Here is a 17310-nt window from a genome sequence, read left to right on the forward strand (position 1 = left end):
ACTATAAAATTTCAGGTTTCTAAGCAGTTTTACACAATTAAACTTGAGTAAAATTTGTATTTAAAAAAGACCTTATTGGATTACCTTCAGGAAATGGAGGTCATTTCAACAGTACATTAGCATTTTAAGCGACAATAAAACAAAAATATAATAAGTAAAAAGATTCTCCAAATAATGTAAGCTTTTACTTTAAGCCTGGGTAATAATCTGCTTATTTCAATAAACCAAGTCACTAGTTTTAATGCACTTCTACTGGCCTTTCTTTGCCCTGAAACATGAAAGCAATGATTTTCACTTCTATGCAGTGTCTCATATAAGAGGATTAGTTAGGTTTCGAACTTCGACACACAGTGAGAGAGTTGTTTAAGGATTATATAGGAGTTAAGCAGAAGTCATTTGGGAAAGTTATTAAGGAATGAAGTCCTTTGACGGATTATATTTAAATAGCAAAGGCGATGGAGAAGTACATCTTTTCTCACCACTGTGGTGCTACCCCCTAATTCCCAATTTCTGTTACTAATTGTCCTAAACCGCTAATGCTCATCAGTTCTCTAGCCAGTTTTTTTTTCTCTCTGTTGTTAATTTCCCTAAATGTGGTTTACTCTAAGCAGACACAAATAATGCTTCTATTGTGGAAATAAAAGTTCTTGCTAATGCAACACTGGACTACATTAAAAAAAAAAAAAGTTCTATTCCACTAATAAGAGATATTTATAAGCAGTTGACATCCCAGATAAACTTGCATTAAAAATATAATGCACTCTTGTGATTGAAAGCAAAATGAGTTAAGAATACACTGCAAACATATAACCATAATTATTTTCCTCCCTTCCTCCCCATTTTCCATAGCATGCTGCAGATTATACAGTGAGTGTCAAATAGAGTTTGTCACCTGTGTACAGCCTAAGGCCAATTTGTGTCTTCAAATGATATCCATTGAGGGTTAGACAAAATGACTGAAGGCTGGGTTTGGTGCAAAAGATGTTCAACTTTTCTCTTTAAATGATAAGAAATTTATAGTGATGAGGGTGGTCAGTATGCAGCTTTTAGCCTTCCTTTTCCTCTTGTAACATTCCCTTCAAGGCACGAAAGATTATAAACAATGGATGGGACAGAATATTTTGAATTAAGAATTTTAAGATTCCACATCTTATATCTGGTTAAAGCATACCAAAAGGACAGAAAAAAAAAAAAAATAGATCAATTACCCTCAAGATGAAATGGTGTTTAGAATCATTGGAAATTCCCTGCAGTTGAATTATTTTAAATTATTTAAATTCCTATTCTATTGGCAAAAACATAACTGTAGATTTGGTTCTTATAATTGAAGTAGTTTCTCATTAAATATTGTGTTAACTATTTCTAATCAACCAATGTTACTAATTGTTTATGTCTTTGTTTTAAAAAAAAAAAAAAACAACTATTTTATTTGGGCCACCCAATTAACTGATGTTTGGCTAGGATACAAACTTAGAAAGTTAAACTGGTAAATTTAAATAATGGATTAGTGCAGTGTATTGGAAAACTCTTGATTTAATAATTATTTAACAGGGCTCCTAGGCTTCTCCAACCCAGATGACTGTGTTTCCCTTCTCAACGTCAGTGATCTCACAGTTTAACTTATTGAGTCGTCCATCGAGTATAAAGAGAGAGTCCTTGGAAGGAGTCATCAGGTATTGACCAAACAAGCCACTGTCCTGGATTTGCCTGTTCTTCAGGTTCCAAGGCCATTCTTCTGCCTTGAGTGGTTCCTTAAGGCTTTTGATCATCTTAACCTTCCCAGAAGCAAGCTCCACAAAGAGCACATCTGTCTGTGTGCTTGAACTACCATAAATGTTGTACTGATGGGCTTCCGTAAAGGATGGCTGAAAGGCCAGGTCAGATATGTGCAGATTAGTGTGAATATCAAAAGCCTCCTGTATCTCTCCTCTGATGGTGATGTACTGGACCCTCACAAGACCTTTCACATCACTGATGGTGACAAGATAGTGTCCATCTGGGGAGACGTATGGAGTGCCCGTCACGTCACTGTTGAACCCAATGACCGAGTCGGTGACACCGTCCACCAAGAGCTGTGGGGGAGCCGCCCCAGTGCTGTCGGGTTTGCAGCCAACGAAGTAGTATCCTCCCAAGTGTGTGTATGCTAGTGACTGCGGGATGCACTGGTAGTCCTTCAGATTAATAGTCTTGATGTATGACATGGTTTCAAGGTCAATCTTTTGCAGTGCAGCTTCATCTTTATGAAGAATAAATCCAAACCTGCAAAAATGAAAATCAAAGTTAGACAGGAAGCTCCAAAGGGGTGAAGGAAATGCACTCTGGGCAGGTGGAAAGGGGGCTCACAGCCTGGGCATTTGTTGTCAGGCTGGGCAGGAACTGGTGGCTGAATCTTGTTAGAGTCCACTTTAAATCCCACTGTCCTCCTCCTTCCTTAGGTTGTCCTTTTGTTACAGCCAAACAATTATAACTCATGCTATAGGAAGCAAAATAATTTAAAGCGATGTATCTAGTTAACTGGAACAACGCATTTTACTTTTATCATCAAGGGCCAAAAAGTAAACATATTTTGCATGTTTCAAAACCCACTGATATTGAATCAACTTAGTTAATGTCTAGGAAAACCAGAAAGAATGAAAACCTTGAATATACATCTTTTCCACTCACTTCATTGACTTCTTATATTGCTTGTGATCATCAAATAAATTTGATACTCATCACTGTTTAGAAAAGTATTCATATTTTTCTCATTTTAAGCTGTCTCACCTTAATAAATTTGGGGAGTATGGAACTATTAGACTTCTATTTATTGCATTTTAGGATCACCTTAACCACCTTTATGATTTTAACATTTATTTTATTATGTTCTAAATCCAAGTTAAAGTTTCATTCTTGCCATGCTAATACTGTTATACTTATTAATGATACACCTGTGTTGTATTGATCATTTTATGTTGAATAATGATAAACTTTGGATATTTATGGCATTTTTCTACTAAATTTAATTTAAAAATAAATATATTTTAAAATATGTTTTGGTGATCTCTTTAATTATTTCAATGATTTTTGTCCTGAATGCTAGCTGTAGATGATCAGAAGTACCTGTGAAATGGAGAAGTCAGTTTTGTGGGGTTTTGCTTGTTGGAGGTAAATATATTTGGAAACCCTTGCCTATAACATGGGTGACTTCCTAGCAAAAATAAGATAAAATGAGATAGAAACTACTTTACAAAATTACACCCAAAATGCATATAGGCCAACAGAATTGTAAGGGACTTTTATTTTATTTTATTTTTAATAATATTGATTAAAGCACCTTCTAATATTTCCAAAATTTCCTTAAAAATAAAGATGAGAGATGTATTGTTAACTGACTTTGCTCCTAAATGAAAAAGTAAGATTAAGATAACTTTACTGTGAGTATTGAAACAAAAGGCTTCTCATGTGGTTCAGAGGTAAAGCAGGAGATGCAGGTTCAATCCCTGAGTCGGGAAGATCCCCTGGAGAAGGGAATGGCATCTCCACTCTAGTATTCTTGCCTGAGAAATCCCGTGGACAGAGGAGCCTGGTAGGCTACAGTTCATGGGTTGCAAAAAGAGTTAGACACTACTTAGAGACAAAACAATAGCAACAATTTAAAACAAAACAAACTCTAAGAATGGCCCATTTTAACTTGCTACCTAGGAAATTCATTTTCCGTTTGCTAATTCTTAATTTAGCAAATTCTTAATGTTTGTAAAAAAAAATTGCCACTCACACACATAGTATAGAAATATGGTACATTCAGGATAATAGCACCTTAAAATTTCAAATATAAGCATGTGACATGCTCAAAATTTGAATAAACACAGGCCTTTAACATCATAGAATAAAACAAGATAAATGTTCTTTAAAAAATCAGTCATCATGATGGAAGTCATGGAGTGCATAAGCACAAATATTTTACTAAAATAGACATAAGACTGTAACTGCTAGTATCGCTGATCCTGTTCATGAATGAGGCCAGTTGTCTTGCTTTTCACTGCACTCAGTGTTCGCCGAACCCATGGTAGGCAAAGGGCGAGCTAAGAGGCTAGAAGAAAATGCGAGGAACCATAGGAACTGCAGACTTATTCTCTCCTGGCTGGAGCAGCAGCCATAACAGCAAACACACTGTATTCTCTCCTCTGTTATTGACCCAAGGGGTACAGCCACGATGCGGCAGTATGCCGCTGCTTTTTAGGTGGAACTCATATCGCAAGTAGTCCGTGTCCACCTGAGTACGTGGTGAGGTGCATGTGCAGTGCTGTGAGTGATCTCAGCTGTGACATAATCATTATTTATAAAACGTGAGACAAAAGCAAGGGTGAGAGAGCCTGACCATGCCATCTTGGCCAATTTGCTCTTTCCCGACATTGCTTCTATGTTACTACATTTCATAGAGTTAGGAAACTATGCAATAATTTTAGATATATTTGAAGATTTGTGAGAGACTATTTATTGCCTTTGGAGAGAGAATGACTTTTTCTATACAAAAGAAGAGCTACCATGTATAACTACTCCTTTAAAAAGATTTTTTAAACATTTATTGACTGATTACTAAATAGAAAGCATTGGGAATACACTGGAGGTGAACATAACTCACCCTGCTTCCAAGGAGTCTAGAAATTTTAACAGATTAAACAACTGAAATTAAGTGATTAATGTTTAATTATAATATTCTGAAGTATTATTACTTAGTAACTATTACTTTTTCTATATATACTTGAAATGGAATAAAGTAATCATTTTGAAAATAATATTTGTAGAATGTTTCAGAATGACATGCACAAATTCTTATTAATTTCCTGGATCTTTATCTTGTCTTGTGTCAGTAATAACTGGGTCAGTGTTCTTTCAGTAAGCAAAGTTCTTACTATACCTAGTCAGGATACAATTTCAGTTTTGATTACAATGGTATGAAGACACCTTTATGATGTTAGCAATCACTTCCAAATGTTCCCATCAAAAAATGAATCACTGGTGTAGGTTTTAGGTACTTTGTTGTTGTTCAGTCCAACTCTTTACAACCCCGTGGAGGAGCACACCAGTCTCCTCTGTCCCCCACTATCTCCAAGAGCTTGCTCAAACTCATGTCCTTTGAACTTGTGATGCTATCTAATCATCGTATCCTCTATCACCCACTTCTCCTTTTGCCTTCAGTTTTTCCCAGCATCAGGGTTTTGTTCAGTGAGTTAGTTCTTTGCCTCAGGTGGCCAAAGTATTTGAGCTTCAGCATCAGTCCTTCAAATGAATATTCAGGGAATATTTATTTCATTTAGGATTGATTGGTTTGACTCCTTGTAGTGCAAAGGACTCTCAAGAGTCTTCTCCAGCACCAGTTTCAAAGAAGCAATTCTTCAGTGCTCAGCCTTCTTTATGGACAATTCTCGGATCTGTACATGACTACTGGAAAAATCATGGCTTTGAATATACAGAATTTGTGGGCAAAGTGGTGTCTCTGCTACCTAAATACTACCTGAGTGCTAAATAATTTAAAAGCTCTCAAAATAAAAACCAAGTCCAATTATTTTTGTGTTATCAGCCTCAAAAATACCATAAAATTTTAAATATAAATAATTTGGCTGGCTTATACTTGTTTTAATAAATAATGGACTTGGGTTATTGAAAAGAAGTGTGTTTCTATTCATTAACAGTGATAAAGGATATGTAAGTATGAAGATGTATACCTGTGTCTGGCATCATTTATGAATTTGTTAATTATTATGGAAGATACTATCTCTTTTCTGTTATATATGATGCATGTGCTCAGAGGCAAAAGCAGTAATTTGCACATTTCATAAAAGCCATAAACCAATCAGGACTTGGCATTTCAGTTCTCTTAACCTTGTGTCTTCTGTTCCCTTTGGGCAATGTTATTTGAATGCTAAAGAGGAAGAATAAGACAAGTTCTAACTACCTTGAACTAGTTTCACTCTGATACTGAAGGATGAACTCAAGTTTTCTGTGATACAATCCAGCCTCTTTTGGAGGTAATTAAAATTTTAAAAAATGGTTCAGTTAAAAATGCAAAAGCCCCTTGTAGGGTGATAAAATTACATTCCTTTTGGCATCCACATTGTATGCTCCTTCAGGACTACAGATCTAGCTGCATAAGCAGATGCATTGAGAAAGCCTTCAATTTTTCACTACTGATTTATTGGGCAGGAAGTAGTGTCTCTAATTCAAAATTTCCCCCTACTACAGACTGATATTCTGAAGTCTCCCACTGTTCATTAGTCTGTGATTATTATTTACAAGGCTCTCAACTGTCATGTCTGCTTAGTATCATAAAATTTTGCATGGTACTAGACCTAATAGTTTGTCTAATATTTGTCAGAATGTCTATAGGAAGTTGCAGACTATGAGAAATGAGAGAGTTAAAACTTATTCTTGTGATCACTTTGCTTATTAGGGAAATACAGCAACTAGGAAAGTTGGACCTCTCAGCACGGTGTTGTGTGGATTTGATGTCAGATTTGTTGAAGAGAGTGAGACTCTTTTCTTCTTTCTCAAATTATTTTATTTTTCTGAGTGTTTAATCAATTTAGTTCATCATAAAGTTTATAAAAAGATTTAACTTTAATTACTGCTTTTATGCTTTAAAGTGAGGTTATGAGGTGATTCATGTTCAGAGAACTTGTTGTTTTGGATGAAGTAAAAATTTTCAATCTGGGCTGATTTAGTTTCATGACCCAGTTTTTCAACATAATAGATATGTGACCTTACATAAAGCCCTTGACTTCCACAAGTTTCAATTTTCTCATCAGCAGAAAGATAATAAAAGTAACTCGTTTTGAGAATGAGAATAAATGTATGTTTATTACCAGGAAAATAGTACATTTTCAAGAAATAGAATTTGTCCATGTTTTATATCTTAAGTAATAAGAGTGTTAACAGTCTCAGTAGGGAGGCCAGAGGTCCCCAAGAGACAGAAGGAAATAAACCTCAAGGGGTAGATTTTTTTCCCTTCTCTGTTGAGAACACCTGGTTCCCCCCCAACTTAACTTTTCTCAAGCCTTGAACTAACTGATGCATGTTTTTCTTATGGAAATGTTTTTCTTAAGCTGTGTTAATGAAACTATGTATTTGCTTTCAAAGTTGCCTTTCTTCAAATCAGTACCACCTAACATATTTTTCTTTTCTCAAACCTTGGGCTGACAATGGCTCAGTTCAGTTCAGTTCAGTTCAGTCATTCAGTCATGTCAGACTCTTTGCTACCCCATGGACTGCAGCATGCCAGGCCTCCCTGTCCATCACCAACTCTCGGAGCTTACTCAAACTCATGTCCATCAAGTCGGTGATGCAATCCAACCATCTCATCCTCTGTTGTCCCCTTCTCCTCCCACCTTCAATCTTTCCCAGCATCAGGGTCTTTTCCAATGAGTCAGTTCTTCCCATCAGGTGGCCAAAATATTGGAATTTCAGTTTCAGCATCAGTCCTTCCAATGAATATTCAGGACTGGTCTCCTTTAGGATGGACTGGTTGGGTCTCCTTGAAGTCCAAGGGACTCTCAGTCTTCCTTAACACCACAGTTCAAAAGCATCAATCCTTTGGTGTTTAGTTTTTTTTACAGTCCAACTCTCACAACCATACATGACCACTGGAAAAACCATAGCTTTGACTAGACGGACTTTTGTTGGCAAAGTAATGTCTCTGTTTTTTAATATGCTGTCTAGATTGGCCATAGCTTTTCTTTCAAGGAGCAAGTGTCTTTTAATTTTATGGCTGCAATCACCATCTGCAGTGTTTTTGGAGCCCCCCCAAAATAAAGTCAGTCACTGTTTCCACTGTTTCCCCATCTATTTGCCATGAAGTGATGGGACCGGATGCCATGATCTTAGTTTTCTGAATGTTGAGTTTTAAGCCAACTTTTTCACTCTCCTCTTTCACTTTAATCAGGAGGCTCTAAAAGACAATGGCTTAAGAAACCAGTATTCATGTCAATTGTTTTATGGCCTGGGGTGCTACACCGTGTGCCATTCTATCTCAGAAACGCATACTGTGGGGGCGGGGCCTGGTGAAACTCCCTCAGCCTGGAGGTGTCTCTTATCTGATCAGCAGCTCACTAACAGGCTTAAAACACCTTGCTAAAAACTAGCAAGCAGGCCCTCTTTCTGTCCCCTTCGATGTCTGTGTCAAAAGCTTTCTGTACCTCTACTATACTTTAATAAAACTTGGCTGCACCAAAGCTCTGGGTAGTCAAGACTTGTGTCTGGCCCGAGATGGAAATCCTCTCTTCTTGAGCTCACGAATCCTGGTGTAGCACACAGCTTGCAACCGCAACCTTTCAGTAGCATAATTTTCCCTTTGGTATCAAATATAATATTTCTTATGGTATAATAGATTTTTAGAATAGATTTTCCATAGGTGGAAAAACAAGAACAAATGTCAGTTTTTTCTATATAGCCAGTATTCCCACAATGTTAAAAATAAGCTTGCACTGTTATCCAAATATGATGAGATTTCTCCATTTTTTAATTCAACAGAGATCACTTTAATAATAGAAATTCATATTTTTCTTCTTGCCCTCACTTGTATCAACAGGATTTATGCCCAGTCCACACCTCACCCAATCACCAGATAGTTCACTTGATCAGGAACAAGGGCAGCCTAGCTCACTCAACCATCTTTTAGAGTTTCTGTTTCAGTTCTTAGGGAGGGGGTGGAGCAGGTGGCAATGGAATATAGGTGACTTTGAACTCTGCACAGATAATGGGGTTTGAAATTCATATCTGTCTTACTCAAGGACTTTCACTAAAAATACCAGAAAATTTTGTGGCTGACTTTAGGACCTGGATCTCTAAGAAGACGAAGAGTTGCAGTCATAGTTTATGTCATGACAATTCAGGAGCCTTGCAGAGGAAGTGATTTGGCAGAGAGAGGAAAAGCACAGATACTTAGAGAGAAACATGATTGAAACATCAAGAACCCTAATAAAGAGCAACTGCACAAAGACCTCCAGATCCCACAAGACCAAGATATAGGTCTTGCATTTGAATAATGAATGATTTCCCCACATCTTTCGCTAGACAGTCCCCAAATGAGTCTGATCACATAGAATCTCACAAAGCAGTTTTTAAGTCACTCACTCTACAGTATCTGCAATGTTATTCTGCTCCTGTTCTGCTTTCAAATCCATCACCTCAGATGCTCCTGAAGGAATCTCATAATTGCAACTAATGACTTGTATTAATTTGCCATATGGTCAGTCCCAAGAGCAATGATACTCCAAAGCTTAGAGTAAAAGTTACTCCAAAGATTTGCATTAAAACAATTATTTTACCTCCTGAGTTTTAATTTAGGGTTGCCTTTTACCAGAGTCCATGCAGATTCCCACCTGGACAGTTCTGTTTAAAGCTGACTTCTAATATTAAAGCTGATTTCTGGTCACTAAGGACCAGTCCCCATCTTAGAAGCTGGGAAGTGTTTCTTTATTAAAAAAAAAATTATTGGAGTACAGTTGATCTCCAATGTTGTGCTAGTTTCTACTGTAGAGCAAAATGAATCAATTATACATATAGCCACTTTTTTAAGAGTTTTTTTTCCCATGTAGGTCATTACAGAGTTTTGAGTAGAGCTCTCTGTGCTATACGCCAGGTTCTTATGAGTTATTCACTTTATATATAGCAGTATGTATATGTCAGCCCCAATCTCCAAATTTATCCCTCCTCCCCTTTTCTTCCCTGGTAGCCATTAGTTTGCATTTTACATCTGTGTCTATTTGTTTTGTAAATAATTTCACTTGTACACTTTTATTTATTTATTTATTTTAGATTCCACATACAAGCAATGTCATGTCATGACATATGTATCTTTATGTGTCCAACTTACTTCATTCCGTAGCCTAATCTTTAGGTCCAAAAGTTTGTTCTTTTTATGACTGAGTAATATTTTATTGTATATATTATAGCATATCTTCTTTACCCACTCCTTTGTTGATGGACAGGGATTCCCTGGTGACTCAGATGGTAGAGAGTCTGCCTGCAATGCGGGAGACCGAAGTTCGATCCCTGGGTCAGGAAGATCCCCTGGAGAAGGAAATGGCAACCCACTCCAGAATTCTTGCCTGGAAAAATCCCATGGATGGAGCAGCCTGGCAGGCTACAGTCCATGGGGTCACAAAGAGTCGGATATGGCTGAGCGACTTCACTTTCACTTCTGTTGATGGACATTTAGGTTTCCTCCATATCAAGGCTATTACAAATAGTGCTGCAATGGCTTTGGGGTGTACATATTAATACCTTTTTGAACCATGATTTTTTCCTGTGGGAAATCTTTCTGATTTACCCTCCCCTTTGCTATATGATCTCCTTCCTCAAACCTTGTCATCTGCACCTCCACATATTTTAAAACAATCTTTCTATGTATATCAGTGGATGTAAATGGGGAGCAGTAAGTGGAGATTGAGTGTATTTGAGGTTTTATTTAGCCAGATACTACACCCTATTAGTTTTTTTAAAAAATGCTGCAATCCACATATAAATAAAATCATTTCCCCAATCTTTTCTGATGTCTCAATTTTAGAAACTATATTGTTTGAACTGTATAGAAAATGTATGATCAAGTAAATAATGAGTACTTCATAAAATGCCGGATTAGTAATATCTTGTTTTTCTAATTGGATGATAACGCATCTTGCTTTTCCAATTGGAAGGTAAGAAATGTTTAACAGATAAGGAACTAAAAGTTCCTCTCCTTGTAATGGGCTTACCCTGGTGGCTCAGATGGTAAAGAATCTGCCTGCAATGTGGGAGATCCAGGTTCAATCCCTGGGTTGGGAAGATAGCCTGGAGAAGGGAAAGGCTACCCACTTCATATTCTTGCCTGGAGAATCCGATGGATAGGGGAGCCTGGAGGGCTAGAGTCCACAGGGTCACAAAGAGCCTGACATGACTAAGTGACTAACATACACACTCCTTGTAATTAATATATAGCTCCACATACACGATGTGCTGTTGAAATAGCATCCTCCATTGTGTTAGAGTTAGCACAGAGTTTTCATGGACACACACTATAAATCTGACATGAGCCATCATTCACTAGTTTATGAATTCTTTTATATTTAGTTGTTTTCTATTATCCCAGACTGACCCTTGTAAGAAAAGATTGAATGTTGTTACTACTCAAGTACCAGAGGATTTAGTTTTAATCTGAACTTCACATAAATAGCTCAAGAAACTATACCTGTTCATAAACAGTGGTCGTAGTTGCATTGGGAAGAGGGGAAGCATAGAGAAATAGAATTGACACGTTCAGTAGAGATTTATAACAAGAGCAAGGACAGTCTCTGAATTATCCTAAAGCTTAGATGTGTTTGACAAATGATAATACTTTGATGTTTTCTGTTTTCAACACACTGGTTGAAAAGCTGTAAAATGAACACCAGGATGCCCTCCTGCCTGAATTTTATAAGTATATTTTAGAAATTCTGTATTAAAGATTTTAGGTACATCACCTCTCCCTTTCATTTTTTTTAAAGAAGTAAAATGTATATATGAATATGAAATCTAATATTGTCTTCCTTCTCTCATGTCTTATTTTTCTGTGGTGTCAAGAATTTGATTCTTCTAGAAAAAACTGACAAATATATATATAATTTAATTTCACTATATTAAGAATGTCTAATTTCTTGACAGAATTAACACAGCATCTGAAAGCCCATAACTTCTAGTGAGTAACCAGGGCATACAGAAAAAAAAATCAGATTTATTAAGAATTCTGTGCACACCACGTGGACTGTAGTCCATAGAGACCATAGAGACCATAGAGACCATAGTTCGAATATCGAAATTATCCACCATATTTTGAAGAGTTTAAGAGCTTAGGGGAAAACATGACAACTATGCCTTAATATGGTATTTTTAAAGACTGGTTACTCTCCCCAATTTGATTTTGGAAAACAACATGAAAATCTGAAAAAAGCAACCTCCCTGATTTTGCCTGTTCTTCTGATTAGAATGTGTTTCATGCAAAAGTTAGTAAATGGATCAGAGGTGATATACCAGAGGTAGAGTTAGTAATTAGCAGAGTGAGAAATAATTTTTAAGCATAGAGTGGATACTAGAAAAAGTAGATAAAACAAAGGCAAAAAACAAATTAAAATCTTTCTAATCAACTAAAAATATTGCCAAAATGTCTACTGTATACCTGTAAGACAGAAAAGGAAGTGGAAAAAAAAAAAAAGTTCCATGAGGAACCATGTTTGGCATGTTTTGGGATCTGGAGACTATGTGATCACAAACAGTAATTATTCACAACCTACTATGTGCAGCACGCTTTATAAAACCTTAGGAAGAAAAGGGAGAGGAAATAAATGCTTTCTCTCCTTTATGTAATTATCCTTAAGCTCAAGCGGTGGGATGCTTTTAATTGTGGGCTTTAACTTGCAAAGTGTATTCAGGGAAATGGTGCAGAGAAAAGATGGGTGTAGCTACATCCCTGTAACAGTTATTAGCTTGCATTTTTGTTATGCTCGCCTTTCACTTAAAGAGAGAGCGTATATCAGTCTGGATCCCAAAAGGAAAAGAACAAACTCTAATTAGAATAAATCAAAGGGGTTTACAAAGCAATGCAAATTGACTACACGGGTTAGTGCAATAGTGTGTGGAGAGCAACAGTAAAGTTATTGTCACTGCTGTGTCCTGGAAGGAAGGAGCTATGTGGAGAGGTATGTTTTGTGAGGAGCTGGGACTTTCCATCGTAAGAAACAGATGTTCTTCAAGAAACCAGCAGACAAGGTGCTAAGGGCAGGGTGTATGGGGAGACATAACACGCTCTTGCCCTATCTTCTGCATGCAACCTCCATCCCGGCTTCTTACTGGCCGGAAAAACCAGCAGTCACATTACCCAGACCCCTGGGACAGAGAAAGGAGGTGAAAGGTAGAGTTTTTACAAAACAGCAGCACAGATTATCTTGGCCAAAGAGGCTGAAAAAACCCATCAAGTGAATGAACAGAACTGCCTGGAGTGAGGATTGTAACATACATAGATCTCTAATTGAGATCTTTTGACAATTGATATGAAATAAATATGTACATTTGTAAGTTGGGAAAAGGAATATTCTTGACTTTTTGCCTGAAATGAATGCTTCTTTGCATAACATTTTCTTCTGGTAAAGGTGTGGAAAATGTCTCTAATTTTTAGTTACTATTAAAATATTTTTAATAACTGCCATGTACTGAATGTATGTGTCCTATACACTCACTTCCCTCCAAATTCACATATTGAAGCTCTAATTTTTCATGTGATGGCATTTGGAGAAGGGACTTTTGGAAAGAATTATATTGTGAGGGTGGAGCACAGATGAATGGGACAATGCCCTTATGAGAGAGACATAAGAGAGATGATCTCCCTCTTTCTCTCTGCTGTGTGAGGATGCAACAAGATGATAGTGGTCTGCAAACCAGGAAAAACCCAGCTAGGCTGATACATGGCCTCTGACTTTCCAGCCTCAGAATGGTGACAAATAAATTTCTGTTGTTAAAGCTATCCAGGTTCTGGTATTTCCTTAAAGCACTTTAACTGACTAAGACAGACATTGGTACCAGAAGTGGAGATGCTATTATAAAAGTCTGACAGCAACTTTAAAGCTGAGTCATGGCTAGAGGCTGGGGGAGTTTTGAGTTCATGTGAGAAAAAGTCAATATTGCTATGAAAGGGTTGTTAAAGGTAACTCTCATGAAAGCCCAGGAATAAAAAAAGGAGAGAAAGCCTCTGTCTTCTTAGAGAATACAACAGAAACCATTAGAGAATGTGGAAATATGGATAGTAAAGGTCATTCTGATGAGGTCTCAGATGGTAGTGAGGAAATATCATTGGAAACTGGGGAGGACCATCCAAAGCCCTGGACGTACAATCCTTCACTCTCAGAGCTGCAGAGGCAGAACGGCCATTCCAGTGGGTCTGGAAGGCACACTGTCAAGCTAAAGAGTATATCTTGAGACCAAAATTTCATGGAGTTCACCATGCTGTGTATCAGACTTGCATGGGACTCATCATTATTTCTTTCTCTCTTATTTCTTCCTTTTGTTTTTTTTTTTTTTTTAATTTTTTTTTTTTTATTTCTTCCTTTTGGAATGGAGCATGTATTCTGTGCCTCCTCCACTACTGTACTTTGTGTTGCCCCTCAAAATTCATATGTTGAAGCCCTAATTCCCAATGTGCTTCTATTTGGATGTCAAGACTTTAGGAGGAAATGAGGTCATGGGAATAGTGCCATTATAAGAAGAGACATGAAAGTTTCTCTCTCTCTCTCTGCCATGGGAGGACACTGCAAGGAGATGCTGGTCTGCAAACAAGGGATAAGCCGAGCAGGCTGACACCCTGGTCTCTGACTTTCCAGCCTCTTAAAAATGAGGAATAAACTTTTGTTTAAGCCACTTGGTCCATAGTATTTTGTTAAACTAATGGAACTAAGATAGAAATCATGGAGTAAAAGTTACACAGATATGATTAATGTTAGTAGTTGTGTAATTATTTTCCCATTACTTTTTGCGTTTTCTTCAGACAAGACTAAAGCTGCATGAATAACTATTTTTTAACAGACGAAGGAGTTATAACATAAATTCTGAAATTTATTGTGTGTGTTCTTGGGTATGCAAGGGTAAGGTAAAGGATAGAGTTTTGTTCTGTTTTCTTTGGTTAGCATGCTTTATTTATATTAACAATCATAGGCCAGGTATCTCATGTTGTGTCTTAGTTTTTCTCTTTCAACACTACATTTTGCAGATATGTTCCAGTAGCACTGCGTAGTATGTATATTTATTCTATTGCTTTAAAGTTGTTCACAGGCATCTGCCTTATGAGTCACCATATTTCACGTACTCTATGCCATGATGTGTGTGCTCATGTGGCTTCGTTCACTGCTGGGTTGGTTGGTGGCTGAGCACAGTAAGGAAGCCTGGGGTGGCTGGGTCTCCCTTTTTCAGTGTGGTTTTCGATCCTCAAGGATTCAACACAAGACTTTCTCACAAGATGACTGTGGCTTTCTAACAGGGGAATCTCTAAAGAGTGAAGTTTCTGTCTGCCTCATGTTTGCTCTCATCCCTTGATACTAAGGGTCAAGCCTAGGGTCAACATGGAAGGGGGCCATCCAAAAGTATTGATACTAGGAGACTATTCACTGAGACCTTTATTATAACCATCCATTATATGTCCCTGGTGGCTCAGAGGGTAAAGCGTCTGCCTACAATGTGGGAGACCTGGGCTCAATCCCTGGGACAGGAAGATCTCCTGGAGAAGGAAATGGCAACCCTCTCCAGTATTCTTGCCTGGAAAATCCCATGGATGGAGGAGCCTAGTAGGCTACAGTCCATGGGGTCAAAAAGAGTCAGACACTACTGAGCAACTTCACTTTATACAAGGTAATATTTTGAATAGTGTTGTACTGAATACTCCATCATTTCCCACTAATTCAGAATGCTGCTTGTTGGCCACATGCCTTTAGTCTCTGTCTGAATGTTCTATTTATTTCATCAGCCTTTCTCCTTAAGCATAAGTTTTGCACTATTTTATTTATAGAGCCTATAAATATGTATAAATATCCAGGAAAATGAATCTTTTTTTCCCAAGAATTTATTGGGTATTTTGTATGCATAATGTTCCATAAACTTTATACTTTATCAAGTTATAACATGACGAGTATTTTTATCTTATGCTTGGTAATCAGCTTATCTAATTAAAAATGTGGATATTTTGAGGGGATTTGTCAAATCTATCCATTAACTAATGGAATTTTAGCATTTTTAAAAGCAATATGATATGTATTTCTATTTATTTAATTTATTTTTAACTTCAATATCAAGAAAAAGTCATCTTTTCTTAGATATATGCATAAGTATTTTATGCTCTTTGTTGCTAATGTTAATAGATTATTTTTTCCATTACTTCTACTGACTGATTTTTGTTGGTGTATATATAAATTTGCTAATTTCTGACTATTATTCTTAGGACTCAACATTCTAAATTATTTTATTTTTTAGTCAGTTTACAGGTGATTTCCTAGTGTTACCTATTTTTAACAATATCATCTATAAAGATGTATAACTTGTTACTTTCCCTTTGTAATTTTTAATCCACTTAAGTCTTAATCTTTATCATTATAGTGACTAGTACTTTCTTTCTATTTTTCAAATATAACTGTTTTGACCAAGTGGTGTTTTAGCAATACAGAAAACTATTGGTGGAATGGAATAAAGATTTCAGAAACAGACTCATGTCACATGGAGAATTAAAAGTATAATAAATATGCATAATATATAGTGTAGAGTCAGCTATTTGACAAGAAAATATATATATATCTCATGTCTGATACAAAATAATATCTAGATAGATGAAAAGAAAATTATAATAATGAAAATCACTAATTATAATAATTTTTAAAAAACAATATTAAAAGATGAATATGGTAACAGTATTACTGTTAAAAATAGCAAATATTTAAACTGGAGAAGATGAGGCCTTTTGAAGCAAGACCCCACATTTGATAAGTCAAAAGGTGGGGCTTGATAGAAATGACTGTATTTTGAAAAAAAAATGTCTAATGCAACCTATTAAAATCCTGATTATATAATGAATTACTAAAGTTACAAAAAAGAAAGAAGCAAAAAGAAAAAAATTAACAAAGAAATAAAGGTTATTCCTCACATGAAGGGAAACTATAATAGCTTACAAATGTCAAGTGATTCAAAGCTTCTTAATTAGGTGAATATTAAAAACACAACCAAAAGCAAGATATATATTTTATCAATCTTTTGATAACAATAATAAAGTGTATTTAGATCCAACACTTATTAAGGATGTTATTAAGTGTGTTCTCTTGCACACTATTGGCAGAAGCATAATTGTTTTACACTTTTTGAAAACTATTTTGGTTTTATTTCCCAAACTAAAATATAACTCTCCTTTAATGAAGTGATAATGTCTCAGTATCTTCCCTTAATAAGTGCCCATAAATGACTGCAAGGTAGTCAACTGGAAGTATTTTCATTGGAACACTGGCTGTAGTTATGAAAGTTAGAAATAATCTAAACTTCATCAATAGAGAAACAGTAGAGGAAAGTAAAAATAAACAATAAACCATCTACCCATTGAAATCTCATTCTGCAGTTATAAAAATGACAGCATATTAGTAATGACATAGAAGAATCTCTAAAAATGTTAATTTTTAAACAAGTATACACCAGTTTTCATTTCACAGGTGGTAATAGTGGTTAAGAACCCGTCTGCAAATGCAGGAAACATGAGACGTGGGTTTGATCCCTGATCCAGGAAGATTCCCTGGAGGAAAGCAC

The 17310-nt window shown here is 36.4% G+C and overlaps 1 protein-coding gene across 1 annotated transcript in view; it reads right to left on the reverse strand.

Annotated features, from left to right (window-relative positions):
• Positions 1-1460: 1460 nt before the first annotated feature.
• Positions 1461-17310, reverse strand: part of FSTL5 (follistatin like 5) — an 864841-nt gene continuing 848991 nt past the window's right edge. The window contains exon 16 of the mRNA XM_061140881.1: positions 1461-2259. Coding sequence (XP_060996864.1) covers positions 1557-2259 — 703 coding nt within the window. The 3' untranslated portion in view covers positions 1461-1556. The remainder of the gene's footprint in view (positions 2260-17310) is intronic.

The sequence above is a fragment of the Dama dama genome, chromosome 5 (genome assembly GCF_033118175.1).
Source record: "Dama dama isolate Ldn47 chromosome 5, ASM3311817v1, whole genome shotgun sequence".
Lineage (NCBI taxonomy): Eukaryota > Metazoa > Chordata > Mammalia > Artiodactyla > Cervidae > Dama > Dama dama.